The sequence below is a fragment of the Gordionus sp. m RMFG-2023 genome, chromosome 4, assembly GCF_954871325.1.
Source record: "Gordionus sp. m RMFG-2023 chromosome 4, tfGorSpeb1-WG-v2, whole genome shotgun sequence".
Lineage (NCBI taxonomy): Eukaryota > Metazoa > Nematomorpha > Gordioida > Chordodea > Parachordodidae > Gordionus > Gordionus sp. m RMFG-2023.
Window position 1 is genome coordinate 19,213,526 of NC_088778.1, and position 19,216 is coordinate 19,232,741.

Sequence of the window (19,216 nt, forward strand, 5' to 3'; positions counted from 1 at the left end):
AAAAAAAAGTTAAGTAGGAAAAATGCTTGAAATAAAAATACCGCTAGGTAGCATTAAAGTTTAAAATAGCGTTAAAATTAATTTTTGAAAGTATAAGTCAATCTATATAAAATTTCCGCTAGATAGCGTAAGTAATGCTAAAAACCTCATTTTTGTAAAATCATTAGATGTTTTTATTTATTCGATAATATTTATTGTATTATTAATTCATAGTAAAATTACTTATAATATAGAAGCTTAGTTATATTGATTTCCTTAAATTTAATTTGTATATGGCCATTTCGAATTCTTCACGAGTTAAATTAAAAGTTCGTCCTGTAGTGGTCAAAAGGTTGACAACAGTTAGAATATAATTTTTTGGAAGAAGCATATCAGGTATTTAAGGATAATAAAAGGAATTAGAAAGTCCATTAGGGTGTAAAAATATTACCTTTACCTCATCAGCACTAATAATCGCTAGCATATAGGCCACCGCCATTCATTATCATAAAAGCATGTTACATACCCTTTTATATCTTTGGTTGATATCTCGCCTATTCGATTTTTAATATTTTGTGGTGTGGTTTGAACAGCACTGGAATATTTTTTTGTAATTATTTGTGATAAGCTAACAAAGATAAACTACATGAATTTTTTGAGTTCCAGGAATGGAAAGAGCTTTTGAAAACTGATCCTTTAAAAATTCTTACTCCTCTTGGTATTTTTCATGGGATGTATAAGAAAAATGTATATTTTTTATGTTTTCCTCGGCGAATTTGAAGAAATCGCAAGGGGAATTTATTTGATTTCATAAGGTGTTGTATACTGGCCCGTGCAGCTAAGCGTTTCACAGTTCCTCTTCCATCGCAAGCATATTTCCCATGCGCAGTATCAAAGAAATCTCATTCTGCTGGGGATGATAACACAAATTTATAAAATTTTTCTATATCGGAACAATAATAAATGTATTTAGGCTCCGGTAAAAAGTAATTTTTTAGAAAGTTTATTAATTTTTTATGAAATAAGCAGTTTTATCTTCCAGCGAATCAGATATGGCAACATAACTTTGATTGTAATATATTACAAAGGGATATAGGGTGACCTGGGAAGTGGTCCAGTTAATTTTCAGAAAAATCACATATTACCATATAATGAAATTTAAATCATTAGCCATTTTTTTAAATTACTTGCGCTACCTAGCGAAAATTTTATTTTTGTGCCAAAATGCGATTTTATACAACAAATATTATATTAGGGAATATAAAAAAAGGTAAATTAACTTATATTTTCAAAATAAAATTTTAAGCTATTTAAAATTATTAATGCCATCTAGCGGTATTTTTATTTTAAGCATTTTTCCTACTTAACTTTTTTTTACCACTGAAAATTTTTATATGAACAGTTCTAGGTACTCTTTACAAAATATCTGAAATTTGGAAGAAAAAAAATTCATATTAACATTTAAAAAAATTAATTACAAATTTTTGACCGCACTTAAAAAAAAATATATAAATTAATTTTAGGGCTACAAAATGAGCCATAGTAGATATATATAGTGCATCTAATGGAAATCCCAATTTTAAAAAATCATTTTTTTCGAAAAATGACCAAGCAGAGTCACTTCGAAACCCTATATCTTCGGTTCTAGTAAAATTAAGGGGCTAATATATTGGATTCGTCAATTACAACACTTCATTAACTTATATACCTAATTAGCAAAATCTGAGATAGTCGGGTTGGGTTGTAAAGTGATTGATTTTTTCAACATATTTTTGTACATTGCTATTTGATAGTAACAGAAATGTATTCTTTCTCTTTATAAATATAATTTGACAAAAGAAAGAGGATTGTAAATATTATTTTTTAAATAAGATAAAATTTAAAAAATGTGTATATCATTATATAATTCTAACATTTCCAAAAAATCAAACGTGTTCGTGTTCAACGTTCATTGGTAAAAATCGATGGGTTCATGTTGTTCAAAATTTTCGGAATAATTATTTTTCATTTAATATTTAATCTAATATAAATAAATATCATATATTCTTTAGTCATATTTAAAATCTGGGTCTCTTATGAAGATCAAAAAATTTAGGAAATGAGGGGGGGGGGGGGGCAGGAGGACAAATCCCCCCAAAAAATACAGATGCCGGATATATTTTTCAAAAATATTATTGTTTATATTAATTTATATTTGCTAATATTTATTCCTATCTAATATTAAATATATATTTATATTTATCACATTCATCTATTATTTTATCAATTAATTTCGATTTCAAGTTTTCCTTGGCGTAATATTTACCTATTATTTAAAAAATTCTAGTGGCGTAATATTTATCTACCATTTTCAAATTTCTAGTCAAATAATAATTATTCTGAAACTCCTTGTCCATCAGGGAGAATCAAATTGCAAGCTTGTCCAACGAGATGGAGTCTCCGCATCAAGCAGTAACAGCTTTAATGGAGTTAGAAGATATGATTATTAATGCTATTACTGAAACATCACGATGGCCTGTCCTCAGAAGCAAGAAAATTATTGGATTCAATACTTTTTCCAATTTTTTTTCTCATTAGAATGTATTATTTAATTTTACAACTATTTATATAATACTTTTCAAAAACATGACATTGAATTGATTAAGAAGATGAGAATAGCGGAGTGCATTTTATTAAAACTCAAGGAAATTATGGCTAATGTTGATGAAGAATTTCATATTTTATGTTATTGTTGAGTCAAAAGCAGAACTATACGTGTTTAATATTTGTCTCCCTCGACTTGCAGCAAGCTCATCGTCAAAACATTATTATAGAATCATTAAAAGAGTATTATAAAACAAATGCCCCCTCTTTTAGATACATTATAACCCAAATAAATGAATGGTTTTTAATTCATCATGCAGCACTTACCAATCTCCAAATATTACTTCCACAAATGCCTGTCCAACGTTTTTCAGATGGTGATATAAAAAATAGAATATTTAGATTTTTATCATGGATATTAAAGTATCTTATGATGCCTTATTAGCTGAATATATGGTTGATATAGTCCCAAAAAATGCTATTGATGCTTTGCATCTTAAACACATTTTAGATTATATTTCCAATGTATTAAAATGGTTCTATATATATTAGCAACTCTTCCAGTAGTAAACTAATAAGAGAACATTCTCTTTTTTAAGAGATAACAGAGCCCTGCAGATGTTAAGAGATAACAGAGCCCTGCAGAGGTGCCATTTGCAGGGCACGGCCCGGATTTTTTTTTCAAAATTTTTTTCGACTCGGCCTGGTTTTTTTTAAAAAAAAATTCAGGCCCGGTCCGGTTTATTTTTAAATAAAATTTTATATTTATTTTTGATTTTATAGCTAATAATGGCGATTTCAAATATTTGGTTTTAAAATATTCAGCCGGGCCTGGATATTAAAATATTTTTCAAATTTCGGGCCCAGCCTGGGTATCAGGTCTTTGAAAAATATACCTAAGAAGTACAACTTCTGAAAGTAGATTGAATGGTTTGGATATTTTGAATATTCATACGCATTTGACGCCAAGCAAGGATGAGATAATTGAAAATTATCTCAATCCTAATGAAGATTGGATTTTACATTGTAAATATATAACATACAATTAACAATTATTCCTAACAAACTTTTTGTGTATTAATTTAGATTTACAACATTTAAATTTTTTATACTTTCATAAATTTTAAAGGCTCAAAAAATTCGAATTTCTATTTTGCGTCATTTAAGTGATTCAATGGTGGTTATATTCACTTTATATTTTATAATTCACATTTATTTTATAGTTTTTCATATGCCACAAGTTATAACCGTTTAATATTTTTTAATTCACATTTATTTTATAGTTTTTTATATTACCAGTTTATATATATAATTTTTTTATAATTCACATTAATTTAAAATTGTATATTAGAAATAGTTATAAGTTCTAATAAATTTATGCTTGATATTTTTAAATAACAATAATATTTCTTAAAAAATTTATTATCCCCCCAGACCAAATTCCTGCGGACGCGACTGGGGCATACTCAAAAAAGATTTCTGAGCAAAATAAAAAATATTTTTTAATATTATTTTACGAAAATATCTTCAATTATTTTGACCATAGATTTTTTGCTAAATGAGCGAAAAAATCTATTTAAAGATTTCTGTTAAACCCTGTTTAAAATTAAAAGTTTTAAGTTAATAAATGTTTTTATTATAAAAAAAAATAAGATAACGTAAAAAACGAACGCGTTCGTAAGAAAACGGAACGTCATTCATCATTTCCTTCAAAAAAGGGAACTTCGTTCAGAACGCGTTCGTTTACAACACTATATAATTCTAATAAGTTTGTATGAGAAAAAAAATTTTGAACGAGTTTCTAAATGTTCAAACCTTTTACGTTTTTTGACACTTTTGGACAACTTGTTATAAAATTTTAAAATTATAATAAAATATTTAATTAATGCTTGCACATGTATATATAGTTTATTTAATATTTACAATCATTAATATTTAATTTACTTAATTTATGTTTAAAATATAATTATTATATTAATAATTGGATTCTATAATAGAGCGCAGGCTTTGGAGCAGAGGTGGGCGCCCGTGGAGATATTTTATCGGGGTTTTCAGCCCGAGCCCATAATTATTTTATCTGGCCTGTAAAATATATTTAGTACAAGTTATCCGATCTCGCCGTAATTATTTTTTTTATGAAGGAAAACAACATAATTTCGTTCAATTTGTATGAGTCGAGTTGTGCCTACCTCTACTTTGGAGGATTAAAAATAACATTAATTCTAAAATAGGGGATATATTATTGTTAAAAATTTAATCCACTTTCCTAGTGAGTTAAATCTAATAAATTTTCATTTTTGTTGTTTTATTTACACTAGATACACAAAAATACTGTCCAGCCTAAAACTGATCGTTTTCTATCATAAAATTTTTTAAATCTATTATTGGAAGTGCATTGAATTCCATGTAGACGAGTAAAGTAAGCACGCGACGCCGAACGCATATCAAAGTAACAGACATGGCAAATATTGAAGTAAGAAAATAAATAAATTTTTAAAAGAAACATCCATCTAATAAACTCTACCCAATAATATAATAAACGGTATACAGTCGCTATCCTTGGGATTCTGAGTTGTTTTTTATTAAAAGAAAAAAACGACGAGTATGGAGGACACCTACTGTTTGTTAAGATACTTCTAAAATGAATCTAGATTCTATAGATCTGCAAAGCCCAGCCCATTAAGAATCCTTGCACAAGTGGCCCGGCCCGTTAGAATTTTATCAGGCCTAACGTTAAAGTCTACAAAAAGTATGGAATAAATTAGTAGCGTATTTATTTATCTATGATGTAAAGGTGATAAATAAATATAAATATATGCGATAAGAGATATGAATAAGTAATATTTTGGAAAAATATTTTAGCCGACATCCAAATTTTTTAGTTGGGAGGGGGCGGGGTTACTCAAACGCAGCACACGTGCCTAATATAAGCGTACCAATTGATAAAATATGAAAAGAAATATAAAAAAATGATAAAGCAATTTCAAAATATCAACGTGTAATTAATATTATATTATTTTCCAAATCCCAAAGGTTTATTCAATATCATATCAAGAAAAAAATTTCACTAAAAACTTAGGTAGTTTAGAGGTCGCTTTTAATTATTTATTTTTATGAGTTGATTTTATTTATGCATTTACATATTCTAAATTTTAAGAAAATCTATTACTTTTTTCTTACCAAATATATTGTCCTATTTTCTATCTTTAGATGTACATTAAATTGTTTGTATATTGTTCAAACATTTGATGAATATAAATATTTAAGCGCTATATTATAAATAGATAATATAAAAAAAATTACTGATTTTTAAATTTAATTTTTAAGAATAAACTATATTTGCTATTTTAATTTAAGTATGCTTTGAACAAATGTAAATCTTTATTTCATTCATATTAATATTATATTATATAGCCATAATATCACCCAGAGACCTCAAACAGAATTTCCGATCGCGGGTAAATAAATTTATCGAACGAGAACGGAACAGAAACAGTATATTCCGAATCGTGGATCGTAAAAATCTAGAATTATAATATTAAAATGGATAATTTATATTGTTGATGTATCGACTACTGGTTAGTTATGTAAATTAAGAGAAAAAATTTAACTAATAAATCCATCCGGCGCCACAAATTATTTTATTTCATTCATATTTTTTGACGAAATGTAAGAACTCGTACCCCACCTTCCTTAGGTAATAAGCAATTTTCCCACAGCAGATGCCAATCAGGGTTGGATAGTATCGCGGATATTTTTTATTAAACCTTTCGAAAAGATCTTGTATTCAAGATATAAATTATTTTAAAATATCTATATCTTAATCAACTTGCATTCAAAAAGATGTTGATACATTAAAAAAATTATATGCTAATTTAAATACATTAAAATAATATTATTTTAAAATTAAATGAAAATGCTACACAGGAAAAATATAATTACAAATATAAGATAAGTATACTAAATGGAAATTTTTTTAAGTCATACAACATAAACAAATTTATAAGTGACTCTGCAGAATAGTTAATTAATTACTAGATTTACAACCGTTTAAGCCGATTTCTAGGTGGCTAAAAAATCGACAAAACCAAGTTTTTAGCCAAAAATGATCATTTTGGCCTCGAAGTTTTAAAAATACAGCAGCCCAAATTTGAAAGAAATTAATATATATAAATTAAAACGCCTTAATGTTAAAATATTTTTTCCACGGCACGAGCCTTATTGAGCCGAATTAGCCAACATTTAACCCTTACCTAAACTGCAGGTCATCTTATTTTGTCAAGCATATAAAAAATCGTATTTATAATGATATTTAATATCATTCAATTGCTAAATATAGAGTTTTTTAAAATAAATTTTTATACTAACGATTGATAATGATATGAAATATAAAAAATCATCTAGGCAATTTTTTTATAACGGCCTTATTATTATGGTATGGGGGAGGGGGGGAAGGGTTTCGCTTCGCCTTCTTTTTTGCGGACCTAGGCCAGGTTCCCTTTCATGGCTTATTCCTACTATACATGGTATTTCTTATATTTTGGATAAAAACTTGTATAAAACGATAAGTTAATATTAAAGCTATAATATTTTAAATAAGAAGACTAATATGACCAAAAAATCACATATTTTATTTAAGAATTGCACTATTTTTCTTATTTTCAGTCCCTACAAGGGGAGAGGGGGGTCCTTAGTAACTACTTCTAAAAACTTAGATTTTATTATTTTTAAATATAATTCTTTTATTGTTTTACTACACCCATCCATAACCAAGTCATTTCTGGTTTATGATATCGGACTTGACCTCGTGATTCCAATACATATTAACTTAATAATAAGTGGTGGCAGAGTTGTTAATCGCTACTTTTAAAAGTACGCTATCGCTATTTATCAAAAAAATTAGCGAGCTACCGCTATGGCTATTTGTCAAAAAATGTAGCGCGCTATTAGCTACTATTTTTTAAAAGTAGCTTTGGCTACTTTTTAAGCTACTTTTAAAAAAAAAAAATTTAGAAACAAATTTGTTTTATTTTTTGCTTATAATGTTATTGTATAATAAATATATAAAAATCAACATTTATAAATATTAAAATATAGTTAGTTTTGATTATAAAAAAATTTATGTAATAAAAATAAAATTTATGGTAATTTGTTGCATTTTATAAGTTTTTACCTTATGTTATGTGTCCAACTATCTGCCGTGGTACATATATATATGATATCTCTGATAACTCTATTATTAGAGCATCTTTCATATCTAAAGTTATCTGCTATTTTATTCATTAGTGTCTGGCGACATAAAATTGTTGTACCATGGGGGAGGGAAAGGGGTGGAAGAGTGGGAGATGTAAAAAATATTTTTTTTGATATGGGTATAAAATATAATAATCATCATGGCAAATGATGGATATCAACCAAGGACATTTGCTGAACTGTATCAATTATAAAATCAACAATAACTATCAGCCTAATTCTGAGAAATATTGGCATTTGTAGTATTAATTTATTTGGTTTGAATTGAATTAGTCTTTTTGGATGTAGAGTCGCCTATACCAAAATTATTTAGATGTTTCTCCATTTCCTTAAAACTATTGGCATCAACAGTCTTATAAAATAAACACTATTAATGCAAAAATGACAATTTACTTTTATGTGTTTCTTGTAACTGGATTGATTTGAGGAAATTTTTTTTTACATTTTAAACAAATAAATTTGAAGCCAGTTTTGGTTTTTATATTTATTTTAAAAAATTTTTCAAATCTAAGGAATGGGAAATTTGTATTATATAAGAACATTTTCTTCCCTGGTATCTTCCATTTCATTAATATCATTGTCCGAATCATAACGATCTATTAACACGTGATTTAGGTTTATAATACAAATGAAAATATAAATTACTAATTGAAAATATATTTCAATTTCAAAATTAAATAATAAATCGTAAAAATTATAATTAATTATGATATTGTAATTAAATTTTCATGTTTATACTTACCCTTTGAAAGTAGCTAAGTAGCGCGCTATTTAGCTACTTCGCGCTAAAAAATTAACAAAAAAAGTAGCCGCTATTAGCTATAGCTACCAGAAAAGATAGCAACAACTCTGGTGGGGGGGGGGTATTATTATTATATTTTAATAAATTTTGGACGATGTTTAGCAAATTAGGTTGTTATCCGAGATTATAGAAATCTACCTTTTGATTTTAAAGGTTCTAGACCAAACATTACAATCCAAAAAGGAGATATATATATATATACTTTCATCATTAAATATAATATTTTGTTTTAGCTTTAAAACCAGTGCTTTATGTTGCACTTGATTTGATTACTATGCAGTTTAATGAAAGATTTAATGATGAATCGATGATATTTTTAAATCAAACTTCATTAAAGGGAATGGCGGAAAAGTCAATTGTTAAAGATGAGTTCGCGGATATCTGAGAATTTTACCATTTAAATTCAAGTCAAATTTTTGAAGAAATGTTGAAGTTTAGAAATATTTATACGATTGCTAAAACGGGGGATGTAATTATTACACGTGATCTAGAGGTTAAAGAATCTAAAGATTTGTCAGAATCTGAGAATTGTATTTATTCAATTAAAATATTTTTATTAATACTTTTTTAGCTTCTTCTTCTGATGATGATAATTCTGAGACTTATGATACAGTCTGGAAAAATCCTTCATTTATTTTACCTTATCGTCGTCTACTTTAAAAATTTTCTGCTTTCCCTAATTTAACAATTTTATATAAATATTTATTAACCATTCCTAATACCTCATATACTGCTGAAAGGGTCATAAGTAAAATTAAATTAATTAAAACAAGACTTCGTAATATCATGAAAGATCCATTTTTTAATAATTTAACCATTTTATCAATGGAAATCAATTTATTTAAATAATTAAATAATGATGAAATTATAAATTCTTTCGCTTTCTCTCCCCCTAATTTGTCTAAATTATTAAAAATAATATTTTTAAAATATATATTTTTTACATTTTATTTATATTATATGAAGATTGATGCAATAAAAATTTGAAATTTATTGGTATCAAAAAATAATTAACCATTTTTTCGAATGGGGAGGGGGGTACTAGGGGATATTCTGCTTTCATCGCTCAGAAAGTGTAGGGGCCACTGTCGTAAAACAGCGACCCGGAAAAGGGACAAATATTATTTTTAAAATCTGGGTCCGGCTTAATCTAAAAAAATACAAATTCGGGCCGGTGTAGAATTGTTAAATCACTATCTTCTAAAAACACTAGGTTAGTGATTCTACAATTGTTGCAAAATTACTATCATAGTGATAATGACTGAAATGAAAATTTTACGAATAATCACAAGTTTTAAATTTATTTGTTGGTGTTTTAAGATATTGATAAAGTTGAATAAAAATATATTGTCAATTCCTCAACAAATCATATTTTATATAGTTATGACAAAAGTTTTATTGATGTTTAATATATTGAAAGCGAAATTATTACTAATTTAATTTCTCATATTAAATTATAGACTAATTATGGATAAAGATTATTATTAAAGATTAATAATCATTATAGAAAAGCAAAGAAAGTATGATCAGGGCATGTAAAAAAATTGTGCCAGTTTGTTGATTATTAAAAAAGTAAGACTAGAACCATTGAAGATAACAAAATCACAAAGTAATAGTTTTACATGGGAGTTGCAATGACTGTCAAAGTTAGGCATAAAAAATCAATGGCAAAATTTTAACCAGTTTTGGCAAGTCGGATAATTGACTTGTCAAATTCAGTCAATTAGCCCCACCTATAGAAAATTCTTATATATTATTGATTTTCGGTGGTCCTTACATAATCTTTGTTAAAATTGGCTAAACAAGCTATAATTCTAAAATATGGCATTTTTTGTTTTTAATTAATGTCTGAATTTAACCAATAAAGTAGCTAGTATAAAGGAAAAATTTATTAGTAAGATTTTGGTCAACCTAAACCTCCGAATTCCACAACCATGTCTCCTTATGTCTAATCGGATCTTTTGTCCATCCACGTAACACCTCATTGTTCTCGTCTAGGTTTTTTCACTGTTGTCGTTTATCCCAGATGCTTGTGCTATGCCCACCTCTCTTATCGCCAATGTTTTGTCTAGTACTCTCCTTAATTTCCAAACCTTGGCACACTGACGCCTTTAAAAGTGAGATCTCCTATAACTAGTCAGTGCTGCTCAATACATTCATCTCCCGGTATAATTTCACATTTTTATCTATGCTATTATCACATCTCCTCACTAACAAATAACCCACTGCACTTTTAACACTACCCGACTTGTAAGCCGCCAGCTTCACTGATTCTTTCTTAAACATTGTATTACAAACTATCAAATTCATAGCATCACCAAAATCCAATTCTCTCCCCTTCTGGATTTCTAGTGCCGAAACTAAATCCTCCATGTACTCCCTAATAATCCACATTACTCGCTCCAACATGTCCATTCAGACACGCCAGAATCCCCTCTTCATCTGCCAGTCTCGGTGTCACCTACAATAGTGTCCCAAAATGTATCTTTCTTTACTTCACCTCTTCCATCTGAGGAACATATGCCGAGATATTATTGCATACCCTTCTTCCAAACATCGATAGGTCATGAACTAATTTATACTTTGTCAAATGAAAAACTGTTTCAATAAAATCTAATTTGTTATCAGTGAGCAGGAATAATTCATTTTTAAAACGAATATTATTATGAATATCTTCAAATAAAACTGTTAAACCAAAATTAAAAATTTGTTTTTAACTAAATAAATGGGAGTTCTATTATTTTTAATTTTAGTTATTGATTTGAAAAATTGGATCAAAAAACGATATCTACCTCTAAAATAGTTTGGTACTAGAATGTGAAATTAGCAAATTGCCATAAAACAGTAAAATTTTTAAAATCCAAGCCAAGTTAAAAATTAAATTATAAGGCTAGAAAAATATGAGGGGTTGAGTTTTCCGTAGTAGAAAATGGAGTGGGAATTTCAATGGAATAACAATATTACAAAATGCTAACATCAGTATATTTTATTTGATAGACAGTTAAATATAAGCTTTGCCCTACTCTTTTTATATTAGCCTACGGATTTAAGTAATAGCATAGGACTATTACGAGCATGCGTACATGTGCCTTGCACACAAACGTGTGAAGGGCTCCTCATTTCCTTCTTTATATTAAATATCCAGTTGGATGGATTTGAGGAAAACTTAGTATAGATCTGTTGTATCCACAACTAGAGGGTGAAACGTTTTCATTATGTATCACGTAAATTATAAGGTTGGGCTTATTTTAATTATATTAAAATCAATTAATCATTTGAAACTAGAATCATTCAAAATTCATTTACTGCTCATATTTTACATTTTCTTCAGAAATAATTCAGAAAATAAGGCTAAAATTATTAAAAATAATGAAATTTTAAAAATCCCAAGGCAGGTGGACAGTAAAAATATTTTAAAATTTAAAATCTGGGCCAGGATTAATTTAAAAATTCCCAGAAAGGGCTAGACCAATTTTTTTTTAATATCCAGGTTTGAAAGATATATTTATTAAATCCCAGTCAGGCTTAATATTTAGAGCTCTGCAGGTCCCTAATATAAATAAAGTAAATATTAAAAAAGTATAATATTTTATGATTCAAAATTGGTTATGAGTAGAATATTATAAAAAAAAATTATTTAAACATAATATAAAAATCAAGTATATAATCAAGTATATAAAAATCGAGTATATAAAAATCAAGCATATAAAACTATAAAAATCAAGCATATAATAGTATAAAAATCAAGCACATAATACTATAAAAATCAAGCATATAATAGTATAAAAATCAAGCACATAATACTATAAAAATCAAGCATATAATACTATAAAAATTAAGCATAAAGTCAAAATATAATAATATAAAAATCTTAATAAAAATAGATTAAATAGCATAGTCAAATATTTTTTAGATTGGTTCCCAAAAAAGATCCAGTTATATTTAAAATATCAATTTGCAACTTTTTGCTGTAGGATGAAAAACTCTCTTATTTCTTTAGTAAATAACTAGATTTTTAAAGTTTTAAAAATTTGTATTTTAAGGGAGAAAATTCCAATTTGATGATAATACATTGTAGTGAATATACAGTTTGATATTTTATTTTTGTTTCAGTGGTTAGGAAAGGATTCAAATTTTTGTCTGATGGGAAAGAGGTGACATAAGCGAAGTCCCAAATAGGAGATTTGCCTTCCTCTCAAGGGATTGTGACAATCTTTTCTCAGGCTAGATGACAGATGGGTAGTTCAGGAATGTTTGGGAGAAGCTCTTAGGCTCTGAATTATTCGATTTTGAGGTATGGCCCTGGTGTTGCTCCTGACTATATAAAAAGTTAAGTCTTGAATCATTTTATATTTTATTCATAAGGGGGGACTCAGCACCATCAGCCCAAAAAAAGTCTGGGACATCATGTCCCATCCTAAAGGTTAATATTACTATTACATTTTACCTTCATTACATGAATATCAGCAAATAGGTAAATAACAATATATCAAAATTAGTGCTGTAAAGTAACCTCTAAAAAGTAACTTCGTTACCTTCTTCTAGAGGTGACGAGTAACAGTAACGCGTTTCTTTTTTTTTGAATAACAGTAATGCAAAAAGTTACTTTAAATTTCTTAAAAAAATTGAAAAAAAGGAAACATTTTATTGTACTATTATTTTTTAATATAAATAAACTAAGCCGAGTTTTTAATTCATATTAACCACTATTCCTTCGTTTATATTTTAAATTCTCGTTGTTAAATTTTCAGCCGAATGTTAATCTAATTAATATTCAATCAAAATTCAAATCATTATTATATTTTATAATTTATTTTAAGATTATTATGTCCATGGTAATTACTTCCTCAGATGAAGATAATTTAACCCTTCGCTGGCCCCAATTTGAAACATATTTTATATCAATAAAGAAAATAAGGTTACAAATCTACACTTTGTATATATGTATAAGCCCCAATGCAAATATTTCAATCTCAATGTCCAGCAGTTCAAACTTAAAAAAGCATATGAAGGTAAAAAGAGGAATTAATATATTATTTTTTACTTTAATAGAATATTAAATCATGTGTATTATAAAATAACCATTAAAAGAAGTATTCTTTCATAATATTTTGAACAGCATATCACGAAATTAAAATATAAGCAATTTTAGAGCTGGCAACCAATATTAAAAAACCAAGATGACAAAATATTAGTATAGGTTAAAAATATTATATTGGGTTTAAACAATATCTTTTGTTCCTGTTTTAGTATTACTATTGGTTTATCTTCATATTGCTAATAAATTTAAAGAATATAATAGTGATTTTAAAAAACTTTGTTTAAATAAATTATGAAGCAATATAGTTTTAGAGAACTGAACCTAGATATTTTCTGATTCCTTTTTAAATGATAATTCTGAATTCAAGATAGGAAATTGAAAATTATCATTTTTAATCATAATTTCAATTTTAAATGTTTTACTTTTCCATGACGATAAGCTAGTGAGGGATATGCAATCAGATTTATAAAAGATTTATCTTCCATTATTGAAAAAGCGAAGTTATTTTTAATATTTTAATTAAAATATTATAGACTGTGCATTCCTAAAAAATGAAAGAGAATAATGAACATTTGAATATTAATAAAATATATTGAAGCCAATCAACCACACTCATTGAGATGCAGAATTCATCTACATCAAATATAAAAATAACACAATCAGTTTTTGATGATTTAGTTTTTAATTTTATTGAAGAATTACAACCATTTTCAAATGTAGAAAGCACTGCTTTTATTAATATCAAAAAATTACAGCCAACTAAAAATGTGATGTCTAGGTATACCCTAGTATTAAAATTAAGAAATTAATGGATTTATTGTGTAGTACAACTGTGGATTCTTGGTCAGTTTATCATCGGTATATAAAAAATATATATTATAAATTGATAATATTGTCCTTATTTAGGGATGACGTTACACTGGCTACACCCAGACATTCTTGAGAGGGTTTCAGCCTGCTTAGTTTGTAAAAGACTAAACCAAAAGTACACATTTGATTAACTAGCAAAAACAATCTGAAATTTTTACCATGTTACAAAATAAAGTGACCAAATGCATTATCGACAATGCTAGAAATTATATAAAAGCTTTCAAGTAAAAAAAATTATAATATATTTATTATAAATTTAATAGAGTATATGAACAAGGAGAGAAATCAGATGATGAAATAGTTCTTCAGCTATTATTTGATCTATTTCAAAATCAAAATACTAAGATAGTATTGTATACTTATCTAAGCATCATTCCTGTTCAGCATACAATTTAAGTCACATTGCAAGTATTGACATTAAAAAGGCAAGTAACGATGTCTATTTTAAAGCCATTTCAAAAATTACATTTTCTAAGTGTAAGCTATTGTGGATTTAACATGAAAAACCTTCAAACTATGCAGTCATTTTTAAGGAAAAAATGGGAAGATAACTGATTAAACCAGTTAGTTATAACAAGATGGAACTCTTTTTATAACTCCGTGAAATTTATAGTCTTATTAAGGAGAATTGCCAATCTTTAAATCTGAATTTCAGAGATTTTAAGATAAATCCATTCATGGATGAATATTGTATGGTTAGTGTTAATTAAGAAATATGATATGTAATATGATTTTATAGGTTATGGAACCGATTGCTATGACTCTTTCAATTTTAGAGAGCAAAGAAAAAATGCATTTGGGATATCTTACTTCCAGGATAACTAATCCACTATTGGATTGGCCTATTTTTAAAAACGGCTAACTCAATATTCTAGACAGAAAAATATTGCCTAAACCTCAAGATTTCTATAATATATGTGTAGACCCTTGTTCCTTCTATGAGCAAAATCTTCCAGCTTGGGCAATATTTTTCTGGATGAAGTATTGAGTTAGCCGTTTTTAAAAATTGGCTCAAAACAAGCCATTTAACAACACTAGCCCTGAATAAAATTAGAGCTAAACAAAGGAAGAATGCTAGAACTTATTTCCAGTTTGAGAAAAAATCTTGATAAAGAAAGAGCAGACCTAATTTCTTTATCCAACACACATGCCAGAATATTCTGATAAAAAAAAATTTGAAGAGGAAATGAATGAAGATCCTTGTGAAGATATCTATTAAACTTATTTCAAAATAAAAATAACATTAAATATTTTTAATCTCTGAATTAAAATGTTTATTTATTAAATATAAAATCAAATCTCACATCCTCTGCACCAATTGAACATATGTTTAGCATGGTGAAAGCTGTGTTGAGAACACTAAGCACTCATGTTTGTCTGATCAAAATTTTGAAAATCAATTGCTGCTAAAAATAAATAAAAAATTGTTATAAAAGGATGTTATCTTAGATATAATATATTATTTTGTATAATTTTATTTATATTATAATTATATATATATATATAATTTTTATAAAAAGATCTTATCTTATATATTCTTTTTGTAGTTTTATTTATATTTTATATTGTAGGAAAAAAATTAATATTTTTTGTATATTAATTTAATTATTTAAGTAATGAGTATCCCATTATTTTTTTAAATAGTAATGCGCGATCCTTTTTTAAAAAGGTAACGAGTAACAGCTATGTGTTCCTTTCTTTAGCCTAACAAGTAACAATAACATATTCTTTTTTGTAGTAACATTTACAGCACTAATAGAAATAAATGCAATATATTATTATAGAACATTTTTCACTTTAAGGTTATTTAAAGTGGACATGTTTGTAAGTTCACTAATATTCATAATTAATTTTTTAAGTATATTATGATAAAATTATTTAAAACTATATTATTTTAAACCTATAATTTGAAATACTTAATCTCATAATTACTAAAACATCAATAAATGTTATTTTTATTATATTAAATAAATATAAATAAAAGCAATTTATATTTCCTTCAATTTAAGATTAAAATACTACTTTATTTATTTATATTATAAAAGATAAAATGCTAAAATGGTCAATAAAAATAATAAAAATTATTGCTGACTGTTGGGTTAATCTCCAAAACCAGAAATGATCATTTTAATATTTCTATACTATAAACCATTTTTTCATAAAGTAAAAATAAATAAATATAAATTTTTTATAATGCAAAAATGATTAAATTGTTTTTAACCAACAGTCACAACAATAAACTAAACCTTCTCCTGATGCTATCTGTTTTTTCCGTAAATAAAATTTAATCCCTACTGTCTAATAATGTCCACCTCTAAGCAAATATATAAAACATTTTCAATTTAGTCCATATATCCTTTAAAAAATATATAAAGTTTGCTAAATCAGAAAAAACAATCTAGAAGACACCAATATAGTTTAAGCATATTATTTTTGAATTTTTAGCCAATAATTTTTATATTTATTTACAAATAATGTAAAAATTTATGAAATTAAAAATATTTGATAGAATATTTTAATAAAATTTAGAAAACATTATTGGCTTTATAAAATCAGTTTAATTGGGGATAAGTATAAATGAGTTTAAAAATATATATATAAGATAGACATTATATATATTATTTTTTAATTATTAAGTCAAGAGTTGAATATATCTTATCCTAAATTTAAGCAAAATTAATTTGTTTAATCAAGTATGAAAGTTGGTAAATAATTCAATCATAAATATAGATATAATAAAGTTAATTCATTGCCTTTATGAAAATAACAATTAATTTTTAAAACACAATTTATCTAAAAAATTTAACTTGATGTAATATGCTATCATCTCCCAAGGCCCATTTTTGTTTCATTAAATTATTCTCTGGATTATTTTGAGGTCGTTGAAAAAAATAACGCACCATAGCATCATCTTGCGATCTATTTGTTGAGTTTGTTTTGTTAGAATTCGAATCCTGTACAGGAGAAAAAATATCATTATTGTTTTCCCAAGCAACTTCGTGCATTTTAAGCAAAACTATCTACATATATACACTAAATATAATTATAAATTTTACATATTTGTAAATATAATACTATGCAAAAATATCTGTACAAGGCTTTTTACAGGATAAACAAAAATTGGGATTAAAAACAAATAAATAATGCTTAGAGTAAAAAATGTTAAATCAATTACCGAAAAAAATTATAAATCTATGTATTTTTATTAATTTTCAAATATAAATTCATTCTTATAATTGTTTATATTTTATACTGTCATAATATGTAAAATGTATATATTATTTAAACGCTTATTAATATCATTTTTATTCCGATGGATTGCTTTCTTTTTTGATTGCTATAATGTATTATAGAATAATTTCATATTTTAATACATAATGTAAATATAAAGTTAAAAAATAATATGAGCCTTAGATATAGACTAAAAATACATTTTTTATGTTTCACATATCTAAAATTAGTTTTATACATTTTTAGCAAATTCATAGACTAACTTAAAAGTTTAATTTCTAATTATATTATCTCTATTAACCAGTGATGAAGCGTCAAGTTTACTACTAGGGAAGCAATCGAAAAAAAAATTTTATTTTTATTTATTAGTCAAACCATAAAAAAATTTTAATATTAGAATTCGTCCTTGTTTTTGAGTAGGTGGATCAAGTACAAATTAAAAGTTATTGCTTGATATTATATTTTTAAATAAGTTATTTTAAATCGAAATCAAAAATAGATAAAAAAAAGGTTTTCCATTAAACTTATAATCTATTCATAAAAGTTAGCGGAATATCTATAATTATTTTACAAAATTCTAAATAAATTTATTTGTTTAAAATATATGTGCATCAATGGTATTGTATATAATTGAAGTATCTTTGAATATTTGATGTAATCCATAAAGTATTTTAGAAGATTAGTTTATATAAAAAATCGTTTATTTAAATAAATTATTTAATTTTATACAATATATATTTTTAAATTTTACATCTTTTTTTAAACTAAAAAAATCTGCTTTACATAATAAAATATATCAAAATTTATATAAAAAAAATCAATCTATCAATTTATAAAAAAAATCAATTTATAACAACATAAAAAAAAACAATTTAAAGGTTATTATTAATCGGTCATATTAACAATAATTAATGGGCGTCATGGCCAAATAAGGATTTAAATTCCTTTGCATGAGAAAAATATCCTTCACAATCTTGAACTGATATCTATAAATATAAATGGGAAAAAAATAATATTTGTTTTAATATTATATATATATATTAGTCTTAATATTTTCATAATACATATTTATTTAAATTATATGCCCATACATATGAGATAATATTTGCTCTTAAATATTTTTATTTTTTAAATGAAAAAACATAAATAAAAGTATATCAAAATTATCTTAAAAGTATCAATAAACGTTAATTTTTTTTTTTAATATCTATACAAGTTAACTATGCAATTGTAGAATGCCAAAGTAAAACCTTAAATATTCTTTTAATTTATCTTTACAAAATTTTACAACCTATGCAAGTATTGGATGTCAAGGTACAATAAATATATCTTATTTACAAAATATTACAAATTATTCATATTATCTGAAGAAAAGTAAAAACATTATTTTTAATCTATTTTATTCATAAAATTTGCTTCTATATATATTTTTTTTCTACATCAAGATTTGAATACAA

At 25.8% G+C, this 19,216-nt stretch overlaps 1 protein-coding gene across 2 annotated transcripts in view; it reads right to left on the minus strand.

Annotated features, from left to right (window-relative positions):
- LOC135927762 (pumilio homolog 2-like) overlaps positions 1-17,695 on the minus strand; it is a 64,861-nt gene extending 47,166 nt beyond the window's left edge. For both annotated transcript variants that reach the window (XM_065463922.1, XM_065463925.1), the window contains exons 1-2: positions 17,604-17,695; positions 17,336-17,561 (exon numbers count right to left, since the gene is read on the minus strand). In XM_065463922.1, the coding sequence (XP_065319994.1) occupies positions 17,336-17,533 (198 nt within the window). In that variant the 5' untranslated portion in view covers positions 17,534-17,561; positions 17,604-17,695. The remainder of the gene's footprint in view (positions 1-17,335; positions 17,562-17,603) is intronic.
- Positions 17,696-19,216: the final 1,521 nt, after the last annotated feature.